The following is a 26883-nucleotide window of genomic DNA, read 5'->3' as shown; positions in this document are numbered from 1 at the left end:
CGACGATGATATTCACCCTCATCGTGTGTACAACAAGTTGTCGTTATTCACGTTTATATTATTATATTACTTTGCATGAAAATGACCTGTGGTCACGCGATTTGTTATGTACAGTACATACTTTTATAAATTATTCGCATCACGACCGACGAAAAGTCGTGGTTCCACGTTAAGTCACGTGAGCCAGTGGGTCGAAAGTGGAATAGATTTTTACTAAGTTGTTATATATGCGAGTGTATGAGTTTGTGTGTATGACTACTGGTCTGCCTTTGTCAGCCGTTAAATCACACACGTTCTTTTAAAGACTGTCTGAGTATGTACCTAAAATGTTATTCGTTTTACCTCTACTGTTTTCTAAGCACACCGCATCTGTGTAAAAAAAGGTCTTAATTTTATTTTTCTGAAGTCAAAACTGACATGGGAGATTTGAACGTAACGATTTTCGTTGAAATCGCGTAATTTATAAAATATATAAATATTATGCAGTGTGTTTCTGGATAATCCATCAGATGTTTGAATAAAAAATATATTTAATGTTTTGTGAATTCGGGACTGTTATGGATATCTTTAATTACTTTTTTTATTTATATTTAAAACTGATATTTTAATGAAAAATTGATTTCCTTATAAGACCTTTTGTCCCCTTCCTGAACACATACGTATTTTCATGTAATTTTTGTAATTTTCAGACTCCAGAATAAATCGAAATTTAAAATTAAATTATATTGATAGCACAATAACGTCTTTACGCATTCACTTTACGCAAAATAGGTTTTTTATTCCATTCATTAGCATGAGGTCAATACTCAGTGCAATACTCTTCATAAACTTTAATATTTACGATGAAGTGGTAGGTCCATAATACATATTATTTTTCTAGGTATTGCATAATTCAGCACATAAATCTTATATCAACTGCAATCGGTATATTTTGACTATGTCTCTCAATGGCCAATTTTATTTCTCATTTAGTATTTTTATTATGATTAAAATTATACGTTACGTTATATAATATTTCTGATGCAATTATTTGCTTCTATTTTTTTTTTTTTTTTTTTTTTTGAAATATTCGTTACCACAGCATAAAAACCATTAAATTACTATTAAATCACTCTCAAATTATACAATGTTAATAACCTTATGTTATTCCGTATAAATCTAAATCATTTAATTCTGACGTTCGTGAACCACAAAAAACAATCATAAAAAAATTACAAATGATATTTTATTATGATTTGTTTACAAACAATTGAGCTTTAAATCGTTTAATAAATTAAAATTCAGTTTTTATTGACTAGTTGTTCATAAACTATATTTATTCAAACATAAATAAAACAAGTAGGTACTATAAATAACTTTATTTAACAATTATCATCTTCACTGCTGATATATATATATAATTATTAATTATAAAAGATCTTTAAATCATTGATGTACATGTTTAAATACGTACAGTTATTTATACTAAAAATGCGATTATAATTTATTTTGTAAATTAAATTCTCTAATTTTTAGTTAATAATGTATTTTATAATATTAATATAATTTATATGATTTACGTCGTGAACAAATACAAGCATAATCATTACATGTTATTTTCAGTTGTCAAATCAAAATTATTTATATTTAGACATTATTTATAAACATGTCATATAAAAAACTATAAACTAACTAGAAAGTCTTCTAAAAAATATGTTATTTCAATATTTCAATAGTATTGGAATATTATAGTTTTAAAACAAAAAGTTGTATAAAAAAGAATACAGAGGGAAACATCTACAAAGTTAATATCTTTTCAAATCAAAATTATTTTTAGTATTAAAAAGGTAGAGTAGATAAAAATATTAAATGATAATATCATTTGTAGAACTCTTTTTGTTAGGTTATAAAATTATTGGTTAAAATATTTCATTTTACTTAATTCATTTTTTTAAATTTGTTAGGGTATTAATTCAAACAAATACCTATTTATCCTCCTTACTATTTTTATATTTGTTAGATTTGATATTTTAATTATAATAAAAGCAATAATATAACAGCAATACAGTATAAATACTAAAAATAATCAAATTAAGTTCATAAAAATCCATCACTATGTTCCAAAGTTATTGAAAATTATTTTATTAAATTATATTATTTAAATATTTTATGAGAAATGTAGATAATGTTATTAATAAACTTATAAACATCTAAAAAATAAAGTAAAAATGTTATTTAAAATCATCAGCTTTATTTTTTTCTCAATGATGATTTAAAATATTTTTAACGTAATATAATGAATTTATACATGTGTACACTATTTTATATTTAAACTATATATATATTTTAGAGACACTTTAGTTTTTGAGTATAAGTGTGTTATTTTTTTTTTCAAATTTTAATTCTATTTTTCTACTAAATTAGCTTTTATATATTATATGATACAAATAAAGTAAGAACTATTAATACGATTGATTATAATAATTGTTTATAGAGTACCTCAAAATCATTAAAATTATTCTTTTTAATGCTTAATTTTATGGACATTCGATAAAATAAATGATCCATTTTAGATTTTTTAAGTGTTAAATTGCTATTTGTTTCAAAAATAACAACATCTATCTCCTTAGTCTTTGGTATACCTATTTAATAATTATAATAATTAAACATATTTAATATGCTTATATAATATAATATATAGTTAGTTAGTTATTATAAGAAAAATAAACCTTATAAATATTATTAAATGTCAAAATAAATTTTAGTTATGCGCAAATGTACTGATACTAGTGTATAATGTTATTAATATTCAAATGTTATTATTGTATTTAATATCATTGTTAATGTAAAATACCTTATCTCACGATAAGGTTGTTAATTCTTTAGACATTAATGAAGATACACTAAATAGTCGCTTGATCTGACTTCTGTAATAGATGACTAACTAAGAATGAACGTTAATTTTGTATTGCCATGATAGCTATCATAAAATAATTTACACAAATAAGAGTGATATAATGAAATATCATTAATCTGAATTAGCATAAGCCAATTTAAGTTTGATGATATAATAGTATAATATTTATTAGATACAAAAAACCATTAAAAAACAATAAAATATCACACACAAATAATAACAATACCTATAGCTACATTAAAATTAGTAATACCTATTTCTCTTTCATGAAAATCTTATTAGTCATTTTCTGGTCTTAGGAATAAGTTACATATTGGACGGGATTCTCAATAATGAACCAATCTGATTAATGTTGACCTAGGGCTGCCATCTATTTGAAACTATAAATCAGGATAATTCATTTTACTTTATTGAAAATTTAAAATTTAAAATTATCTTTTAATTAAAAATAGGAACCTACTTAGAAAGTTTTAGATTATTATTATAAATGTATTTTCATTTATTATTCATTATTATTAATTTAAAGGTATGCAACTAACGAGAAAAATGTAAAAACTAAAATACTCTAGTTACAAATGTCGAACAAATATAATTTTTTGGTATACACAATCTAGTAATTATTATTATGTCAGTATTATATAAATGTATTTAAATTAAATTTTGATTATTAAAAATAAGTACTATTTCTGGCCATTCATAGTTTATACTTTAAATAAAAATAAAATAATTTAACACGATCTACAGTGTATTAGCATTTGAAGTTCAAATATTGACAAAAATTCGTCAAAACCATGAATATTTGCAAACTATTTTGTAGGTATAATTCATAAAAATTAATAATTAATTGATTAACCATGACTTTTGCAAATGCGTCCTAATTTAAAAATAAAATATTTGTTTCAAAATAGAATGTATAACAATATTTAAATATAATATATCCTAGACTGACAAATCATCTCCGTTCAGAATCGTTTTTCGTGTACAGTGTACAATGATACCCATCACTGCATTCAAATTTAACCTAGCCTAGTCCGAGGTTCACCTCACCCCCTAATGTACAACAAAGCGGTACCCACTTGCCCGCTTTTTTATGTTTGTTTTGAGATTACCTGTAATGTAAGTATTTCTACTAAGTGTAATCGAAAACGTACTAAAACATACAGTACATTGTTCGTAAAAATCATTATTTAGATTCAATTTTTTTATAAAAGGGAATTAATTTTGCAATATTTCAGTGAAACTATATACAAAGTCTTTTTAGTAGCATATTTTCAATTATTTATCACCCGATTTCCGGAATCATGTAAAAAAACCTAAAAAGTACAGCTAAAACTAAATATTTTGATAAGCTATACCGTAAAATAAACGATTAAACGACGAAAATAGCACAGTCATCAGATACGAACAACTGAAATAACAAAATGAATAGTTTCGCGCAAAGACTAAATATTCTTAATAATACACAACTAATCACTAATACGATGTCTAGCAAGTAGCGACTAAGGAAAAGGTCAAGTTATTTAATTGAATAGATTTTGATTTAAAAAAAAATATTTGATGACTAATAATTTCTGAAATTAAATATAAATATCCAAAATAAATTATATAGTTTTGTTAAAACTGAATATTTTTGAAGACGGGTTTTTTTTTTTTTTTTTTAATTAGATACTATTTATAGTCTTGACCGGAACTTAATGAATATCGGGACTGCATGCTTAAAACCGGTAATTCCCGGGTAAATCAGGAAGAATGCAAGCCCAAGCTGTCAATTTAGAGTATTTAGAAAAATCTTATGTTATACTTGACTATTTTTTCACGTAAAAATCACTACACAGGGGCCGAACTGTTTTTATATTGCTTAACCTCTATACTTGACAGTCTGCTATTAGAGACGTTCACTTTAAATTAAGTTAAAAATTATTTGTGATTGCCAATAATTACCTTAATAGTTTAAGATAATCTATGTATGTTATGATTTAAAACTATCATGATATAATACCTAAATATTATTGTATTCTAAAATAAAACTTTTTATTTTTTAAAAATGTTAATTAAATTGAATATCTTATGTTATAAACAATTAAATTCTTTTCTAAGGGGAATATTTATACAACTTATGTATTAAGAGTTAATCTAATTTAAATACTTATACTTATTACGTAGGTATACATATATTTTTTTTTTAGAATCATACATTTAATTATCAATTAATTAGTATATAAGTAAGTTATACTAAATCTTTTTTTTTTATTTATAAAATTCTGAAATACATTGGAAAATTAAAAAATATGTATAGTATTAAGGAATTAACATTGCTAAAATTATACATTTGTTGTTAATAAGTTCCACGATTTTATTTTAAACCAAACAGCTGTAATAATTAAAATAAAATACACATATTATACCTACTCATTCTTTACAAAAATACAATAAAAATATAAAATTGGTAAATTAAACATAGCGATATAATAAATATAACGAATTATATTATGTTGAAACTTAATAATATTTAAGTAAGAAAAAAATATTTTTTTTTTTATTTTATTAATTTAATAAATTATTTATATTACGGTTAAATATTTACAAAATATATTATAATCTTAATAAGAAATTAAAAATGTTGTCATTATAGAACGGTCGATTTAAGTAGAGAAAAAAAATTAATTTCAAGTTTAATTTATATATATATATTTTTTTTTCGGATAAATTATAATTTTTAACTTTGCACGTTTTTGTAATATAAGTTAAAGAGTTTGTTCCTACCAAATTCGACAATCCATTGTTTTGTAATTAAAAGAATTGCATAAGTTTAATAATTTGTACGAACAAAAATATAAACCTAAAAAATAAGTCAGAACAATTTTAAAAATAATTATTGATTTCAATTTATTAATTGTTAATCACTATAAAATTATAGTTACCACAAAATATATGAATTATTTATAATTCATTTAATAGTTAGAATAATCATAAAATATTATAACATAACAATAATTTAACATGTATTATTGTGTTTTAAATAATTAATTTTAATTTTATATCCACAAGGCTACAACTGGTTATTTCAGATTATTTCTTGATTTTCAAGTAAATAACAATTATATAATAAGTTTAGTGAATGTGGTGCACTGTATATGAAAATAAAATATATTTACTTTTCATTAATACCATACCACAGTTCGAAAACTAGTGTATACCTAATACCTATATCAATTAAAAAACTGTTTCCATTATAAAAATCAGTATTACCTTTTATTTTTTTATTTTATTAGACGATATTATTAACGTTTTTATAATTATAAAAAAATATAACATTCAACGTACTATAGTTACTAATATATTTTATTTTTATAAAATATTTATTAATAATTTTTTTATATAATTTTTAAATTTTCAATTTTACATAATTATTTTCTATTAAAATTTAATAATTTAAAAACAAACTTATAAATCTGATAAACTAATAAACTGTGTTCTTCATCTAATATAAACAGTAAATGCAATAAAATTCTTCTATATTTTTAGTAATTTAAAAGGAATAAAACTACTAAATATTTTATCATGAGAAACCCTCTCAATTCTTTAAAGTCTTTGCGATTGTGATGTTGTTATAAATAATTTATTTAAAGAAACCATTTTTTCTTTTATTTTTTTATTATTTTTTAGCCTTTATAACGAAATATTGAACCATCTATGTTTCCACAAAACTATACCATTTTCCAAATATTCATTTTTAATTTAAAAAAAAAAAAATGCATAAATGAGGCTATAAATAAAAACAAAAATCGCTTTCATAACTATTTCCATGCGGTCTTTTCAATTTTTAATTATACTTTTTTTTTATATTATTATTAAAAAAAGAAATTCCCAAGTATATTTTCACCTTTAATGTTGTACAAAATATTCTTCGACCAATTGAGATAAGTATAATTAATCATCAGTACCTACTTGAAATCGTGATTTTCCCGGATTTAAACCCATTTCTACTTCGTTTTTATTCAATATTTTTTTCTTACATACGTTGTCAAAACGTTTATAGAACGATTTGATTTACAACCCATTTCCAATCCCATTTTTTCACTATTCATAATGTTCAAATGTTGCTTTTTCATGGCTAATGAAAATCAGTGTAGCATCCACTATTTTCATTTGACGTGTTCACATTATTTTTTTATTTAATTTTGGCATCATCATAACTCATAATGTAAAAAAAAAATCCATTATGTGATTAAAGATATATATACAATACCTGGTGTCATGTACGCGTAGTTAATTTATTTTTATTTTTAAAATATTTTAATTGTATTTAACACTAACATTTAATTAATAATATTGTATTTTATTATTTTATTATTATTATTTTTTTTTTCATTAAAGTTTTACCTTAAAAACAAATAATTGTTTTAATATACATTATATACAAGCAATATATTATAGCTTATTGGGTATTTACAATGCCTATTTCATTATTTAAAAAAAAAATCATGTTTATAATGTATTTATTTATTTATCGTTATAATTTAGTAAACCACTTTAACAGGAAATAATATATTATAAACTTTTAATTTGACATTTCTCATATGAAATTACTGTTTGTGTTCAACATAACTACACCATATAAACATTAAACACGCCAAAAACTTTTGTTGACAGACAGATAGTGGGGTTTCAAACGAGTTTTCTCATAAATGTTGTTATATTTTAAAATTACGTACCAGTGAATTTCTAAAACAATTTTAATAAAAATAAATATAGGAATATAGTTTAATCACTTTACTATACATTGGGTATCAAATGTAATTGTGGAAGTCACTGCAAAAATAATTCTAAGTGAAGACCATCAGACTATGTTTATAAGAATATTTTGTGTTATATTTATTATAAATCTATTGTAGTTATTTATTTTACTTTTACTGTTAAAAAAACATAAGGTTGAATTATTTATTACCAAAAACATTAAATTAATTATTTTATTATCATAATAATGTACAAAAAAATAAAATAAAAAATATATTCATATTTGATTATTATAATAACATATATTTATATTATTAGCTCCTAAGTCAATATTACGTATCGACTTACCATTAAATAATTTTAATAGATTCATAGTTTAAAATAAATTGACAAAAGCATAAAATCTAAATGTTTTGTAAATATCATTATATATATATAAAATACAATAAAATATGTAAAAGTTTCAAATCCTTATGAAAAATATTTTTAGTTATAACAAAAAGCTAAAAAAAAATGTTGTTCTTATCATATACGTCTCTATACAAGAATATCTATAAGAAAATGTGTTTATATTTTTTAGATCTCTTGTTTAAGTAAGAATTTCTTATGAGAAATTTTCTGTTTAATTTTAATGACTTTATTGACTGGTTTACGTAAAAATTTCTAATTTTTTTTTTTATCAAAAAAACATGTTAAAAATTGAAGCATTTTTTTTCTATTATAAAAAGTAATACACAAAACACACATCATTGTAAAATCAATTTATAATAATAAGGGGAAATACAGGTAACTGCTTTGTTGTACAGTAGGTGTCGCATACACCTCGTTATTGATTAAGTCACTGTAATTTATATGTTAACTTTGAATTTAATGATAAATCGTTGCATGCGAAAAATGATTCTGACCGAAGGCAGTCTGTCAGTCTATATTACTAAATATATTTCATGATATGTTTTTTGTTGTTGCTGATATTATTATTAAAGTAGGTAATTAATTTTACTATTTGAAATGGGATAAGTTGTATTAATTTATACAAAAAAATAATTGCATCTATTAAATTATCAATATTGATGCATTTATTTTTAAATATTCATGAATTTATGATTTCTTTTTTTTTTTTCAGTATTAACAACTTAAAAGGAACTTTGTATTAAATATTTAAGTTATTCGACTGGCTGATTAAATAGTCATCAATATTTATAAAAAAAAAAAAGCAAAGCCAGTTTAATTAAATTAATCAAACATTAATTTTAGTAATAAAATTAAAACGTTTAGAAATATTTGCCCCCTCCTCCTGATTATTAAATAATATTAAAAAAAATTTTTAATTTTAACCTCATAAAAGTCAATAGACCCTACTTTCTACCAGGAATCTTTATCAAAGTTTATGATTAGAACAATTTTTCTACAAGAAAAATATATAATAATGACAATACTTTGTTAAGTTAATTCGTTGGAACTCATTTTTTAAAAATTAATATAAGAAGTCATTTACAATGTAACTTTAATTATCCGCACTACAAAATTGTTGAGCATATTTATTTTTAGTTTAATAATTAATTTAATTTAGTTTTATCATTAGGTATGTTCGTTTTATCGTGTTATATATATATTATATATTATAAAATACGAGATTATTTTATAATCTACAATGGCTCATTTTAATATAAAATAAGGGTTCAAAAAATTTAATGAAATTGATTCCTGATCATAAAAAAAATAATGAAATTTGCGTCTGGTTAAAAAATGTTGTAAATGATTTGGGATTTGAAATTTTGAACAACGACGACATTGTTATATATAAAAATCAGAATTATCTTCTAAAATTAAAAATGATTATGAAGATGTGGAAAATTATACTAGTTCTATACCTGGTGGAGCCTTTACAGCATTAGAGTTAGCAATGCAATATGGTATCAACAATAACCAGAGTGTAATTTTATTTAACTGAAGTTTTTCGTTAAAAAGAATAAATTATTTAGCAGTAAAAAAAAGAAGTCCAATAGAAATGCAAAAAATAATTAATTATTGTTTTAAATAAATTTAAAAATGTATAAATTTTTATTTCATGTTATGTATATGTGTACGTATAATATTTTAAATTTTATATCTCCATTAATTATACCACATACTTTTAACAAAACATGAACAATACCATATTATACGTAATACACGCAGTATATTAGTTTTTAAATTTAATTTTTAATCATTATTTGATTATCCTCACCCCCTCAATCCCAATTAGTGCTGATAATCGACGCTCTGTTATATTTTAATTTGTAAAAATATATAGTATATTACTTTGATAATTGTTACAACATTTACAAACAATATTAACAAGTTAAAATACATTTCTAACTTTTTAAAAATCTAAAAATTGATGCATATTTTTAATAAAAGGCATAATTTATATTATATGTTATATACTATGTACAAGAATAAACAAAGAATATCAATTATTTCAGAACTAAGTTGTAAACTTCAATATTTAAATTAAAACTTCATTAAATTTTATATACGTTAAAATTTACTTTCAAAAGTAAATATAAATAATATACAATGACATGAGTAAAATTTTTCTTTGTGTTTTAATTGCAGAATACGAAAGTCTTTAAACCAAATGATAAATTCATTAATCTATCTTGAGCAAATAAGTGAATCAATTTTAATGTAAATAAACGGAAATGTACAGAATTACACTATGCACAATATATTTGTTGTGTCTATACTGTGCACTGTTTGTTTTCTCTTTCTGGCCCACACGTAACATAGACAAAACGCATTTACACAGAATTATATTTTTTATGTTTTTGAGTACCTAATTTTAGAGTAAAAAAAAAAAAAAAAACAAAAATAAAAAAAATGTATAGAAAGTAATATTTTTTAGTAGGTATATGGTATACAAATTTGTCTAAATATTGTCTCAAAACAATTTTTAACAACATTTAAATTTACATACATTTTTTAAATTTATTTTTATTTGAAAGTTGAGCACTAAGTCAAATTATAATAAAATATAAAACCGATATGTTAAACCCTCAAAAATATTATCCTCTATAATTTTTGTAATACATGTTTTTACTTTATGATTACTCAAAAACATTAAAAAAAAAAAATGACAGCAATATGCGTTTTATCTATGTTGCGCGTGGGCTAGAAAGAGAAAATAAACAGTGCGTTGATATCCTCTTTTCAATTATCTGCATCGTCAATAAAAACATGAGAAGCTTACAAAAATAAAATAAATTAAATTGACTCATTACCAATAACTAGATATTATTACATAAATACATTAAATACATCATTAATCACTATATATTTGTCAGTCAAAATAATTAAATTTAAGTTATCAGAATTTTTCTATAAATGGAATTATTTATTATTTAATATAACAGGTCTACTCATAAATAATAAACACTCCAGATTAAAAATTAAAGTTCTGATTAAAACTCTATAGAAATATGGTTTTCAATTATGGGGTACAGCAAAAATGTCCAATACCAATAAAATTCAACAATTTCAGAATATTTCCCTTAGGAAAATAGCTAATGCTCCACCTTTTGTTTCTAATTACACTCTGTATAATGACCTATCAATTAAAACTATGACAGAAGAAGCTACACGCTTCTACAAAAATTTTTATACCCATCTCCAAACACACCAAAACTTACTCATTAAAAACCTGTCCACCCAAACATTACCTGGCGACCCCAGGCGTCGTCTAAAAAAGAACTGGTGCCGTAACTTGTTAGGGAACTAAACTAGAAAAAAAAAAATATATATATATATATATATAATATATAGTTAGATATTCATACAACACATAGTGCTACTAGTAGGTGACTTCTTATCAAGTACTCATGTATTATAATCTTTATCAAATATGCTTATTGTAGTGCATCAATTGTACAAATTGTATATATTTTGTGTAAAATTAAAAAAATAAATAATATTTCAATAAACTATCATTGTTATTGATTACCTTAATAATTAAAAATCAATAAATGTGTACTACTATACTCGTATAATAATGTTCAACAACTAGTCATCGAATCTTTTTTATATCTTTAGATTAAGATATGAAAATAATGTTTCAAAGTCACAATATTGAAAAGTATATTCGGAGCAATCGGAGCATATAATCAATTTAAAAATATATATAAACACAATTAATAAGTACACCAATAACAAAAGTAAGTATTGTTGAAAGAATCAAACTAAAATAACAAACTTTCTGCCGAGATGAAAATTATTAGAAGATAATAAAAGACAACTTGTTAACTACGAGCGTCATTACATATTATGGAAATTTTAATTGGTCATGTGTTATTATAATATACTTTATAATTCAGTCAATTATCAAGTATTTAATTATAGGCTTAGTTTATTACACTTGAGAAGAATCTCGTTTTGAATGTTTTCGTTTTGTCAGGGGATATGTTTTAGCCAAATTTGTATTGTCTGACAAAATGGTTTAACGGTAACCGATGGGTCTCTGCTGTTTACATAATATAGTCGACTATGAGGGGGGGGGCGGACAACGATCGGCAACGGTGACACAAGGATGCGGTCTGCTTGATGACGAAGAATTTTAAATAAACTTCCGGGCGCCGAGAGCCGACTATTAATTTGACGGGATTGGCTTGGACAGTTGGATTGGACACAAATTTATGGCACATCGTTATGTGACCAGCTTGTACGCAGTTTACCTTAAATTCTCCCAACTATACTACCCCTTACAATCATTGATAGTGAACCCACAATCTCACCCCATATCTCCCAATCACAACCCTACTAAACCGAAATGAAATTAGCTAGGCCGTCGTACTTATAACCAATAATATAAAAACTCACGAGTTAAAAACGACTTTGTCAAACTCTTTGATTGAAATTAATTCAAGTTAATTGAATTTTGAACTTTTTTAATATTAATTAAAACAGAATTTTTCTAAAAACTGTAATTATAATATTAAAAATTATACAGAAATTACATTGATTCATTATGATTTAAAAGTAATTTATTTCGATTTAAATATCATCAAAAATATCATCTTAGAAATGTATACTCGTATTAATTTTAAAAAAAAACCGAGTATAATAGTCTAATATTTATAATTATTTATTCAACTTTGAAGCATTATAAATATAATATTTACGTTTTGCTCTCGGTGTTGTTATTATTATTATTATTATTATTATTATTATTATTATTATTATTATAATAAATTTTATGGGCAAAAAATTAAAATGCAATCATTATAACATATACTGTTAAAAATGCTTTTATATGTAAAATACGTCTAAGAATTTGATGTATCTAGATTCTAGATATTTCAATAAATACCACCGATTATTTCGCCAGCTTTTGAATAACACATTAATATATTAAGTTCCCAATAATTAAATAACTCAATTTGTGAAATAAGATATTTCTAACTGTTGTTATATTCAATTGAGCTTCAAAAAAGTTGTCCATTACTTTTAAACTTTTTTTTCTGGTTTCCATGTAGTGTTGACTGTAAACAAGGAAGTGCTTAACTGTAAGAGGTTCACCAAAGGTTAGAAATAATGTTAGTTCTCCTCTTCTTATAAGGTAGCCGTGAGATGTCTTGATGGACCCTATTCATAGTCTATTGACAATTACTTCATCTTTACAATTAAACATTTGAGATTTAGGCTACTATTGAATTGCGCATTTAATTTCCCTGAATTAACTACTTCCTGTATGACGCCATTCAAATTCTCATAAATTAGAGGAATAATAGTAACAATTTATAGAAAACCATAGGGTTGTGTAAAAATTTGTAAAAATTAGCGAGAATTAGAGAAAAATAAAGGCGTAATTTTAAGGTTTTAAATAAACACAAGAACATATTAAAGTATGAAAAAATTTCAAAATATCAGAGCCATTAATGGTTTATATATATTGTTATTTCTTTTCCTAATTGAGTATATTTTGTAGTGTTTTTTAAGTGCCTAAAAACGAATTTCAGTATATAAATGTTAAAAATGAGGTATTTTCAAAAAAAATATTTGCGAAGTAGTTGATCATCTAAATCTAAATATCATGGTTTTACTATAAAAGTATAAAAAAAATATGTACCAACTTATAGTATAATGCAAAAAATATTTACACTGGTAAAGTAGATTCACTGATGCAAAATTTTTAAATAAAATCAAATAACAATTAACTATATTTAAAAGTTGCATTTAATGAAGGAATAAACCAAAAGCTACAGCTGACACTCAACAATTCAGACGAATGACATGAATTTCTTATTTTTACGTTACATGCGTGTAAAAGACAAATGTTCAATATGCTTGTAGTTTACAACGAGATATTATATTTTTATTATTTTTTTTTAATGCGTCTTATATATTTTGTATATAAATTATAAATTGTTTATATTTAAAGTATCTATATATCATGACTATGCTGCACGTTATTATTTTTTTTCGTTATACAATTTAATTAAATATAAATTATTGTTGTAATTTGGATAATATTTAATATTTTTTAAATTTTAAGAAATTTTCAATAACTTTTAGTTTAATAATAATAATAATAATAATAATATGGTTAACAGTGTTTATAATACTTGGTTTGTGGCTTGGTGTGACACAATGGCTGCTACTAGCTCCCGGATGGGTGACCACCCGAGTTCATAGTGGTTAAAAACCTTGTCACACATACATGTGTTTACTATCAACCGTAACAATATTAACAAACAACCTACCGTACCAACCTTACCCCTACCACAGCTTATAACTCCTACAACAGGTAATGGCCCTAGTCGCCGGGCTTAAGATCAATAAAAAAAATTTAAAAAAACTTGCTTTTTAATTACCTAAGTAGATGGCGCTATGCAACAATAAATATTTTTTTATGAGTAATGGGACTTCTAATTATGTGATCTATATTATAATCGTTTTTATTAATTACAGATACTATTATTTATTGTTTTTTTTACTTCCATTATTTGTGATGTTTTATTTGGCAGGCATTTATTTTCTTCTCGGCCTCGTTTATCTGCTAATAGAATATGTTGGTTATTTGTATCGACAGCTTTTTGCGGTATACATCGTACACATATTTTTCATTTTTTCATTAAATATTTCATTTCATAATACATTGTTTTCAAACGTTCCATATATACACATAAATTTACCTGAAATCGGTTTTCTGGTCTCCCTTATAGCAGTGAGTACTTTTTGTCCTTTTTTATTTGTTTAACTATTAATATATTTAGTAAGTTAAAAAGTTTCAGACGATAAATATCAAATTTGCAAGTCATTAATAAAAAATGTACACTAATTGTATTCTAGAAACAAAACAAGAAAACTACTTCAGAATTAATTTTAAATTAATTTTTGTTTTACAGTTATTAAGCCTATACATTTTTTTAATTTTATTGCTAATTGTTATTTAATTAAAAATAATATATAATTATTATGCTTTATATTTAAAAATTATAATGGTGACATAAAATCCTAATATCATGTTTTTACTAACTTTATACATATAAATAAATATTAAAATAATTCTAAGAACAATAAAATCAAAAATATACCTACGTTTTTTTCATTATTCGTGAAAATAATTAACTTAATAACTAGGTATAATGAATTAAGTTTAATTTTATATATTATAAAACAAGTAATTGTAAGAAAATATGAACGTACCTTCATTCTTCGTGTACTTATAAGATCTTTTAAATAAGATTTTAAATAAGAATATAATTATAGTAAAAAATTGTCAGCATAAATTGTTTTTAAATATTGTTCATCTCTAAAATAAAACAGTTGACATATACTTGTTAACTAGGTATTTAAAATATATTAATATTGTTTTTATAAAAAATTTAAAACTAATAATCTGACAATATCATTATCTAATATTTTAAATCATTAAAAACATAAAAAACAATTTTAGAAAAAACATTTTTTTAATGTGATTAAATGTGTGAATAAAACACTGGATTTCCAAATATGATTTCTTTTTTTGGCATTTTTAGGAATAAAAAGATAAAATAATCTGTATCAAATACTATAGTTATAACTTAAAATTATTTTCTTTACGTAACTACTAATATTTTAATCATATATCTTGACACCAGTTTAAAGTATAAATAGGAAAATTATGAAAATTCAACTTTTGAACGACTAAAGTATATATAACTCAAAAGTAGAAGATGACAATTTAACTAATTATATTACTTTTATTTATTACAATTATAAATGACCTCGCTTCTTTTTTATTTATTTATAAAATTATTACACAAATAAATATTCGTACAAGATTAATAACATATAACATAATAATATAATATAACTAATATACTAACATTAGCAGAGCAATTAAAATAGATTACAGTTATTATAAACACAGTATTACGAGGAAATTAACAATAGATAATGATATTTGTAGAAAAAAAGATTTTTGATATTGAAAATGGTGACTATTAAGAGGGTTTTGCAATAATTTTATTAAAAAAAAAAAAAAAACGGTAAATAGAGAAATTGGAGGGTTTTGAATTCATTCAGAGTTCTAAACATTAAATCGGAAATATTGGGTGGAGTTGAGTGGCTATTATTCGGGCATATAATTAACCGAAAATGGACGTATTCGATAAGTAACGTTAGATGACATATTTAATTAGAAGTTTAACTTTTTTTGTTTTTATGCATTTTATCAGTTTTTTTTAATTATTGTATAACCTTCATATGATGTTGTATGTGCACCAGAGCATAATTCACATCTATCCTAGAAGCTATGATCTTTGCTACATTTTTTAGTAAAATGATTTTAATCACATTTGACGCACCTTAGTTTTTGACTGCAGTTGTTTCACGTATGACCATATGCTTGATATGAACAACATTGGGATAGGTTATTTATTTTTTTTTTTTTGCTTGTGGTTTTTCGATAAACACATTAGAGTAAAGCAACGTATTAATTTTGAAGATTTTTTGACTATTTTGATTAAGAACAAGCTCAACGTGGAATAGTGGTAAAGCCGATGATTGTTTTTAAACTTAATTTTTATGATCTATTGGCATAATGTATTATTAATAATTCAAAGAAATAATGATTCGAATAGTATAAATAATTTTAATTATTTTGTTAATATTTAAAATAAATTTACCAATCAGAGATTTTCAATTTTTCTAAATAATCTGATTTGCGTATAAACATGTTATACTTATAAAATATGTACTTTATATTAATGGCTAAGTTGCCAATTTTTTAAAGATTAATATACATATATTATATATATAATAAATTTCAATAAATATAATAGCAATATAAATCTATTATAAAATAAACTTTATAATAAAGGTTAACATACTGTGTTTTCTCGTAATTTTTATGACATATTATTATTGAATTTAAATGTAATGTGTCCATTACAGTGACCTACTAGATCTCAATAATGACGGAAACCCTCTACACTTCCACAGCAGAGTGATTGTCTACTTCCTTACTATTTTTCTTCTGTTTTTTTTTTTTTTTTTTTTTACCGAAATAATGAAATTTAATAAAATTCAGAAGAGGTTTTTGCTGAGATTCATCATTTTAAAAATATGTTTGTAATAATGATATTAGACTCTTACTGATGTTCGAAGTTTTGATAATAAGTTTGATTCCATAATATCTTAGCTAGATTAAATTACAACTTACTATATTGGTATTATCCATTTTATTTGATAGAGTAAATATATTTACAACAATACACAAATATTGTTAGAGCTTATGATTCGTTCAAAAGTTTATAACAATATATATTCATGGATTCATTGACCAATTTAATATGATGTATATTCATATATCTGTCTATTTTATTGAATTAAATTCTATGATGAAAAATATTGTAAGCAAAACAAATTGTTTTTCCTTATTTTAAGAAATAGAATTTACACATAAAATAATTCGTTTTTAGTTGTCTCTTATAAACATGTTAAAAGTCTCATCAGCGCTTTCCGTATATTTTGAATAAGATATTGAATCACCTTCGTAAATCTCCTTGCTATCTCCATTTTATTCCAAATAAAATGTACTTTCAAATGATAAGTACATGTATGTGGATTTTCATTAAATGTATTTCTTTAACATTTCAATAAAAAATCAATGATTTATCAATAAAAATTACATTAAATTTGTTTTCTCTTCTTTTAAAATTGTGTTATATTAGTGATTTTATTTGTTTAATGAATTTAAAAATAGTCTTAAAATGATATTAATCAATGAAGATCATGGATCATGATTTATAGATATAACATACTATGTGAAGACCACAAGTTGTTATACGTAACACAATATAATATTATACATATATGTATTAAATATATATATATATATATAAAGAGATATGTATTATAAAATACATAAATATTTACGTTTATCAGCATAATATAACTAGCTACATTTAAAGTTCAAAATTACTACTGCATACAATGTGGGAGAGAATATAATAATTCTGTTGATAAATGTATCTAAACGTGAATTATTCGGTTTTCGAATTCAATCTGATAGAAATAATAACTTAAACTAGTAAATGCATTTTAAAATTAATAAATTGATTTAATTCGATTTAATCTATATTATTCATCTCCATACTTTATTTAATATGGAAAAAATGAATTTTTTTATGACCATCGATGACTTAACTCAACAAAATATAAAGTAGATTAACAAACTATTAAAATTAACAAAGAAATATTAATAGCATTATTCAATGTATATTACAATCAACATTTATAACTTCCTTGATTATTATTATTTTTTATTATTATTTATTGACTAAGGTAGGTATTAAATTAAAACTCACAAACTGAAGACAATAGCAAAAAAAAAGAAACACTTGGTACCACATTTAATTTTTTTATAGAATTCTATAAGTAATTTAACTGCCGTTCATATATATTAAATTTAAGTTGAAGTAAATTAATTTATATATTTATTCCAAATCAAAATTTAAAACTGCACAATCATATTATTGTTGTTGTTGTTATTACTATAATAAGATTTGCAATTTTATAAGTTATTAAAATAAATTTCTATATAGCATAAAAATAATTTATTTTTTTATTTTTAAAAATATGTAAAAATTTTTACATTAAAGCACAATAAAAATATGTGATAATTAAATAAGTTGGTGAATTACTTATTAGAGGATGTCATCTAATGGTGACACATCCTATAATTTTTTTCTTTTGGAGTGTCTTATAGAAATGTTTTGATTCTTCCAGAATACTTTTAAATGAAAATTATTGTGGTGGGTGAATAATTCGATAAGATAATAAGAAATAAAGAGACTGGCAGGGAATCAGTAATATTTCTAATGGTACCTATTCATTTGAAATTGAAACTGTATTTTTTTAAATTGTATACCTTAAATAAAAACTCATAATTAAAAGCCATATAGCTTTATTTTAATTTAAGAAGGGACTTGTGCATGAGTAGTTTAATATTTAAAATAATTATTTTATTGTTATTTATTAGTGTGTTAACTTATGTACCTATAAATTTATTTGAAGTATTTTAGTTTTGATTTGGTTTGCTCATGTAAGTCAGTAATCGTATATAAATCCGAAATATTTTACAGTCATAAACGATTGCTGACTCACATGAGCAAACCAAATCAAAACTAAAAGACTACAAATCAAAAATGATATGATTTGGGTTTCATTGAGAGTTATAGGTGGACATTTTGCTTATTAAAAAGTAAATTCAGTGTAAATTTATTTGATTTGATTTTAACTAACACTTTTTAATCCAATTATCTGTTAAAAAAATATGTTTTTGTACATTGGTAGAAACTAAAAACTATAAAATAGTCAGCGCTAGTTGATATTATTACTTCATAGCCTAAATAATTATGCATATGCTAATAAGCATGATCGATAAGCCTGTGGTATAAAATTTAACTGAAGAAAGAGTAGGTTAGGTTCCTAGTAGAACACTAGCTGTAACTCTAAAAAATATTATTAGGATAGCTATAGTATATCCATAATGGATTTGAAAGATATTAATTTAGGAAAATGTATTTTAAATGTACTTTGTATGACTTTTTTAGATTTTCATCCATAAAAATATTAACCAAAGCAATTCAAAAAAAAGCATACATTTAAAAATAAATAATAAACTATATTTTAATATTTGTATAGACCTGGAAAATTATATACATATAAGTTTATTATTTAAGTATTATTATGGGTATACATTTAAGTATTTGCTTAAATTCTTATAAATAACTATAAGTGTTTGCATCAATATATATAAACACAAGTATTTTATTCAAAGTATATTTTATTTACACGTAAGTGGTAAGTTATCAACTATAAAAACAAAAATATTTATTCAAAAATAACTTTAAATTAAATTTAAATTTATATAGATACCAATATTTTATATATTTTTATTTAGTACCCAAATGTTATTATTAAAAAAATTTAATTAAAATCTCATAATTTTAACTACCTACTTATATGAATCTTTTATGTTAATTTTATGGTTGAATATATTTTATTTTTTTAATTATAATATATTTTTTGATTTCATCTAATTTATTTTATCTCATTCATAATGTTATGAATTGGATGTAATGATATTCTTTTGTAGTGAAAAAATAAAGATAGGGAGTTAGCGAGGGTTAATTTGGTTACTTTAATTCATTATAATACCTCGGAACAAAAAACTCTGAAAGTCTACTAACGTTTAGAGAACAATCATTTAGGAAACGAGAGAGTAGTGTAAATGACTGAGTATGGGATTATCCACCTACTTTGAGTACTAGCAGCCTAAATAATATCTCAAAGTCCATCACTGTCATCGACGTTGAAAAACTGATAATGGATGGTATCTGGTGAAAAATGGCATTGTGTTCTAAAATAAGAGACAGGAAATTCGAGTCATCTCTTAAACAAAATTATAGTTTTTAAAATATACAGCAAACCAGTAAAATTTTAATATTCCGAAATTATAAATTTTGAAACTAATATTATATAGTACAAATAATAATCTTTGAATCAAAACAAAATATTTAGTTCTCTTTGTTATAAAATATAATAGACATTATTAAATTTAAAAATAATAATTTCAGTAATAATATATCTCCTTTTATAAGACATATTATAAATACTTAATTTTAGTTAAGTCTTTTACACAAGTGTTACAAGTACGCGAATAAATAATTCAACATAATTAAATTAAAAAATAATAATTATGAATTATAAACATTATAAACATTATAAAAATTTTAAATAAAGCAGCAATTGTACAATTTATTTTTTTTCTATATTCTTAATCTAGAATTTATACAATCTATACAAAAAAAAATGTACAATAAGCATAATGGAAGATTTTCTTTATATGCAGTAGCTTGAGTGACTTTATGGAAGAACCGACTAGCGAAGGTACTTCGGCGTGAATTTTACAATATAATTTTAATAAATACTCTGAAACATAAATATAACTTTAAAATATTTTTATTATTATATTTATATGATAAGTGTAAAATATTACTTTTGTATTAATTAGTTGCTCAAATAAATGTTCAAAATATACTAAAAAACAAAACTTAATCATATTTTATGCTTAAATAAAAAAAATATAAGATCTGTAGAAGTCAAAGTCTCATATTTTTAAATAAAATCTGTATAGATTAATTATATATTTAAATACAAGGTTAATAAATGATATAAGATACTATTGAGTATGAAATTTTATTATTATATTATTTTAAATACTTATACATATTCTTTAAATAATTATAACCGTTTATGTTAATATTTAATTATTTTCAAAATATTATATGATATTATACTATAATTATTATTGGCTTATAGAAGTTAATTGTGATACCTATTCATTTTTTTTCTTGATATCATTTTATTATTCCTTAGAAATATTTCATTATTTCAGCGAGTAAATAATTTTTGTAACTATTCTCTTGAATACTTATAATGTTTTTAAACATTTTGTCTTAATTTTAGATGACGCAATATGAGAAAAAATGAAAAAATAAACTATATAATCAGAAAATATTAAGTTATAATAAATTATTTTCTAAGCAATTAACAAAAATAATTAAAAATACTGGAGAAAGGTTAGAAGAATAGCTTTAAGTAAATAACAAACTGTAGATTTAGTCAAAAAATGTTTTTAATATAAGCATATTTATTTTTTTTATTATTATAGTTTGTGTTACACTATGGAAAAAAAATACTAGCATGTAGGTTACATTCTATTGTAGTTCTGCACAAAAGATATAAAATGAACGTAGTCAATATAATGAATGTTTTAAATTTGAATTCAATTATCAGCTATTGCATATTGCAAAAAAATGATATTGATCATAGGTAGTCGATCTGCAGTCTGTATTATAAACCATGTATTATTTTATATTTAAATGCTATATCCATTATGGTTCAAATTTAAACTTCAGATGCTTATAAAAATATTCTTGGTATTTCACTCAACTCATATTATAATTTATATAAGCAAACTTTTTAAATGGAACCTTATATAAAAATTGTTAGGCTTAAAGTGTAAATATTAAACAAGCTATGCATATTTAACTACAATGTTTCGTTTTTATTATTATAATAAAGCCTTAAAAACTAAGGTTATTGGCCAAAACAACAAAATTGTTTGTAAATTTTATCGATTTCGACGATGATTTTTTTCTGTTTTTCCTAATTAATTAAAAAAGTACTTAGAATTTTTATTATATTTTTTTTTTCTGACCACCTCTTTTCTACTCAAAATACTAACTAGATTCACTTTATTACCGGAAAATTATTAAATTAAGTCCAATCATTTCTATTGATTCTAAAGTGACGCCAGGTTCAAAATACAATTAAAAATTAAAAATATATATTATTGTAAAATCAATACATTTATCACTCCATTCAAAATCTAAAACCACATAAAATACATTATATATATATAATCATTCAAAAATAATTCATAATTACTATAATAGTTATGCCATTAGTACCTATCGATAACGAATTTAATCAACATTCATGTATTTAGAGTTGAACAGCTAACTTATACCTATTTTATATTTATAAATAATGATAATTAATATTGAATAAACTAAGTTAACTAAATATTCATTTTTCTAGGGCATATGGTCGAATTTTGTGTGTATGTTGTCCTAGAAAGGTTCGAAGAAAATATCGAAGACCGCTACGCTACAGATCTAGTCAAGTGAGTATTATATTGATAATATAAAAATATAATTAATACTAACCTATTTAGAAATTGTAAAAAAAAGTATTTTATATAAAAAACTAATTAGACTAGACTAAATTTGAATCATTTTAACACTTAAACCAATAATTTCAAAACATAATCAACTAATTTAAATATTTTTAGAAAGCTTTTGTAAAATTTTAAATATTTTTTTGTGCTAATATTATGAAAATGTATAACTTATTAGATTATTAAAAATTAAAATAAACAGTTTACCAGTAATTTATTTTTACTAAAATCTTAATCTAAGCAATTACTTTGTCTACATTTTTTTCTTGAAAAAAAATATATATTTTTCATCCCTAGCTAATTTCCTTTTATAATAAGATATTATTCTTCATTTTCCTATAATTAATATTTTAAGTCATATTATATAAATTAAAAATTACCTATGTGTTATCAACATTTATATTTTTATATTTATCAGGAGTTTTAAGACAAATAGAATATCTGTTTTAATAATATATATTAAACAGACAAGCAATTATTTTACTTTTTATGTTTGCCTAAAAATGTCTTTGTTTACCCATAGATACGCCACTAGAATGGAATTACAATCCATAAAATGCATAATGTGATCCTACATAATCTGATGGTAAGCATCACTACAAAACTAGAGCAGACTAAAATATTGGTTAATAATTTTAATATTTGTAGGATTGACATAATTTTAATCCAAAAGCTTTTGAAGAAAAAAAAATGAAAAATAATCTTTTTATAGAGAAAAACAATATTTTTTTTTTTTTGAGAAAAATGAACCCACCCGATTTTTCTTTATTTTAATCTAGTGACTTTTTATTGTATGGTATCATTGCTATATTATGATCATATATTATTAGATGTGTACTACGATTTCTACGTAAGACTAGGTTTATAGATATATTCGTTTTTCCAATTTATTCTAAAGGCCTAAGCAATACATGTTAAATATAATGTGATACTATTTACTATTATTATATGTCCTATATAAATGTAGAATATCAATTTCAAATATTCAATAACTGTAGTGCATTTGACTTTATAAGCAAAAGATAGATCAACTACTAGAGTTGCTCGATCAATTTTTGGCAAACAATATTATTACATCATCATCATTTGAACACGATATATTTTAATATTTACTCGAATACTGGTTGTTTTTTACATGCCTACTTACATCAACAGATTATTAGGAGCGTTCGGTAATCGAACTATGAAGTATAACTACATATGATAATAATTATAATAATAGTAATTTATTTCCGACGAGCATATTCAACCTATTTTTAGATTACTTTCCACAGTTTGCTTTTATGAGTCCACCTGGCAATCTATATTTGCCTATTATTTTGTCCTTTTATTCCATTTTTATAATTATTGTTGAATACGCAACACGTGGTAAATACAGCTGTGTACGTTGTCTGCAATCAAATTTTCGTCATTAAACAACGGCAAACCACGTATTCTCTGTACAACCTACACTATTTACCTGCGAAGCGATGTCGAGAAGTTCGACCCATCGACTGCGTCCCACAGACCATTTTCGATTGCCCAAGCGGGACATATACATAATATTATTATCATAAGCTCTTATAAAACCTACGTAAACATAATTTCTTACGATAAAATGACATAGTGTTTACGATCTCAAAATATATTAATTCGCATAATTTTATGTTATAAAAGTCATGAAGGTAGGTATATAAATATATACTACTTATAACTATTTTAAATATCTCCACTGACAGATTTCTTCATTCTGTCATTTTGCGTAACTTTTTATTTTATCAATTAAGCGCGTTATTTAGGTAACAAATATATAAAAAGTTTGTAAAAAAAAACAATGTACATATAACATTTTCTAGATAACTAAATCTGAATATTTATATATTCCGGCTTTTTAAACTCAGTATTGACTTATAGTCAAAAACTAGAGGAAATTAAGGACAAAATTAACATGATTGAAAGAACAGTATTATGTCAAATTTATGGCTTTATTTTATTGAGAATAAAGAATATAAAAAATAAACATGCCAAAAAATGTATTATCTATCATGAAAATTAATAGTCAGTGCGCATTTAAAAAGTAAAACGTTAGAATGGGTTAGTTATGTGTGTAAATCTGTAGATAAAGCAAACAACGTATTTATTAGGATACTGTCGATACTGAATAGAAAAATGCCCAGGGGTCATCCAATACCGAAAAAAGCAGACAAAGTGAAAAATCTTCACTGAAGACAGACCTCTTCAAAATCTCATTAGAGACAAGAATAGAAGACAGTAAAGGCAAATATAGTCGTAGATAAATGGCAGTAGAGGCAACAAGCTAAAAATAGAAGAATTATGTCAAATATATTGCATTAAAATAATATGGCCATTATAAAATATAAATATTAGCATTTATGATTAAAGTATATTTTAATTTTTCTAATAAGTTTGATATTTTTAATAACACTTTCCCTTGGAAATTTCTGACTACACACCTGATAATAATAACGAGAGTGTCAGGAAATGACTTTATATATAATTATTTTATTTATTTTTTACATATAATTTATTTATTTCATAAATTACTAATTTAAAATTATTATTAGGTAACCAAAAATACATTAGTTCTAAAGTAACAAAAATGTTGGTTAAGTAGTAAATTTCCAACGGTTACTACTAAGTATATAACTCTTGGGTAAAATTTAGATGCAATGTAATATTTACCATCTGCAGCTTTTTTTCACCGTTTGTGCTCTAAATTTATTATATTCTTTTTATATCAGCCAAAAATATAAAACAAAATTATAACTTAAAAATCACTAAATAAAAACATAACTTATAAATTATTTAAAACTACATTAGTTTATATAAAGAAACTAGCCGCAAACAAATTATAAAATTTGCTAAACCATTAACATTATTGAAAATATTATATTATTATAATTCGAGACATTAAAATTTAAATGTAATTTTTATTGTATGTACTATTTAAAATATTACCTATAATATCATTGTTATATATTTGAAGTTAAAAAACTTAAATTGATAAAAACGCTATACAAGATCCATAAAGAATTACCTTAACATTCAGAGATAAATTTTAAGTCAGTATTAGTAGGTATGACATTCATTTAATCACATTTCACTTTAAATCATTGTACTAAACAATACTGTAGCTTGAATGGTTCTTTTTCGCATAAAATAGTTTTTATAAAAAATTTGTGAGTGTTGACGGGATAACATTATATCATGAAAATATTGCTTTGTCATGATTTATTTGATCATGTAACAATAAAATACTTAAAATGTATGAAATAACGTTTATGTTGACATTTTCTAGCTATCGTCATCGTCGTTATTTGTAAGTACATTCGTTCGATAGAGGTAGTATACCTATATAATCTATACGTCTATACTAACTAAAGTGGCTTGTGGTAATAAAAAATATAAAAAAATTATCCGATTAAGGAATGCTGCTTAGGCTCGTCTGTCGTCGTTTTCAGGGTATATCACTTGGAACAAAATAAACATACAGGTGTTTACCTCCAGTAACTAAAAGTGCGTGTGCGTTCGTAGTGTATGAACCAATCTTATAAATTTATGTACCTAATACACAATGTGATGCATTTAATGTACTACACTAGTTTAGTATAATGTGTGTAATTTTCAAAAATAAAAATATATATTTATTTGGCTCTTAGTGTTTTGTACTAAATTGTTATTATTTTGTATTATAGTGATAGATAAATTAAAAATACTGATAATAATAAAGAAGTATATTTTTAAAATGTCTATTCATCACTATAAACAAAAGTAATAAGAAAAAAAAATGATAAAGTAGACACTATAATATGTTCATATTATATTTATGTGAAAATCTCTTTTACTAAATTGCAAAAAAATAATGATAAAATGAGGGTAACACGTTAAGTATGGATTATCCTATGTATAATATATTATACTCTTTATATTATACATTATAACATAATATAAAATGGTACATCGGTGTAAATTTGATTCC

At 22.9% G+C, this 26883-nt stretch overlaps 1 protein-coding gene across 2 annotated transcripts in view; it reads left to right on the top strand.

The window, feature by feature from the left end:
* LOC112600549 (dopamine receptor 2) overlaps positions 1-26883 on the top strand; it is a 126898-nt gene that overhangs the window by 70888 nt on the left and 29127 nt on the right. For both annotated transcript variants that reach the window (XM_025347805.1, XM_025347806.1), the window contains exon 3: positions 22766-22850. In XM_025347805.1, the coding sequence (XP_025203590.1) occupies positions 22766-22850 (85 nt within the window). The remainder of the gene's footprint in view (positions 1-22765; positions 22851-26883) is intronic.

The sequence above is a fragment of the Melanaphis sacchari genome, unplaced genomic scaffold, assembly GCF_002803265.2.
Source record: "Melanaphis sacchari strain LSU unplaced genomic scaffold, SCAv2.0 Contig65_pilon_pilon, whole genome shotgun sequence".
In the NCBI taxonomy this organism is placed as follows: domain Eukaryota; kingdom Metazoa; phylum Arthropoda; class Insecta; order Hemiptera; family Aphididae; genus Melanaphis; species Melanaphis sacchari.
This window is presented reverse-complemented; position numbering and strand designations above follow the sequence as displayed.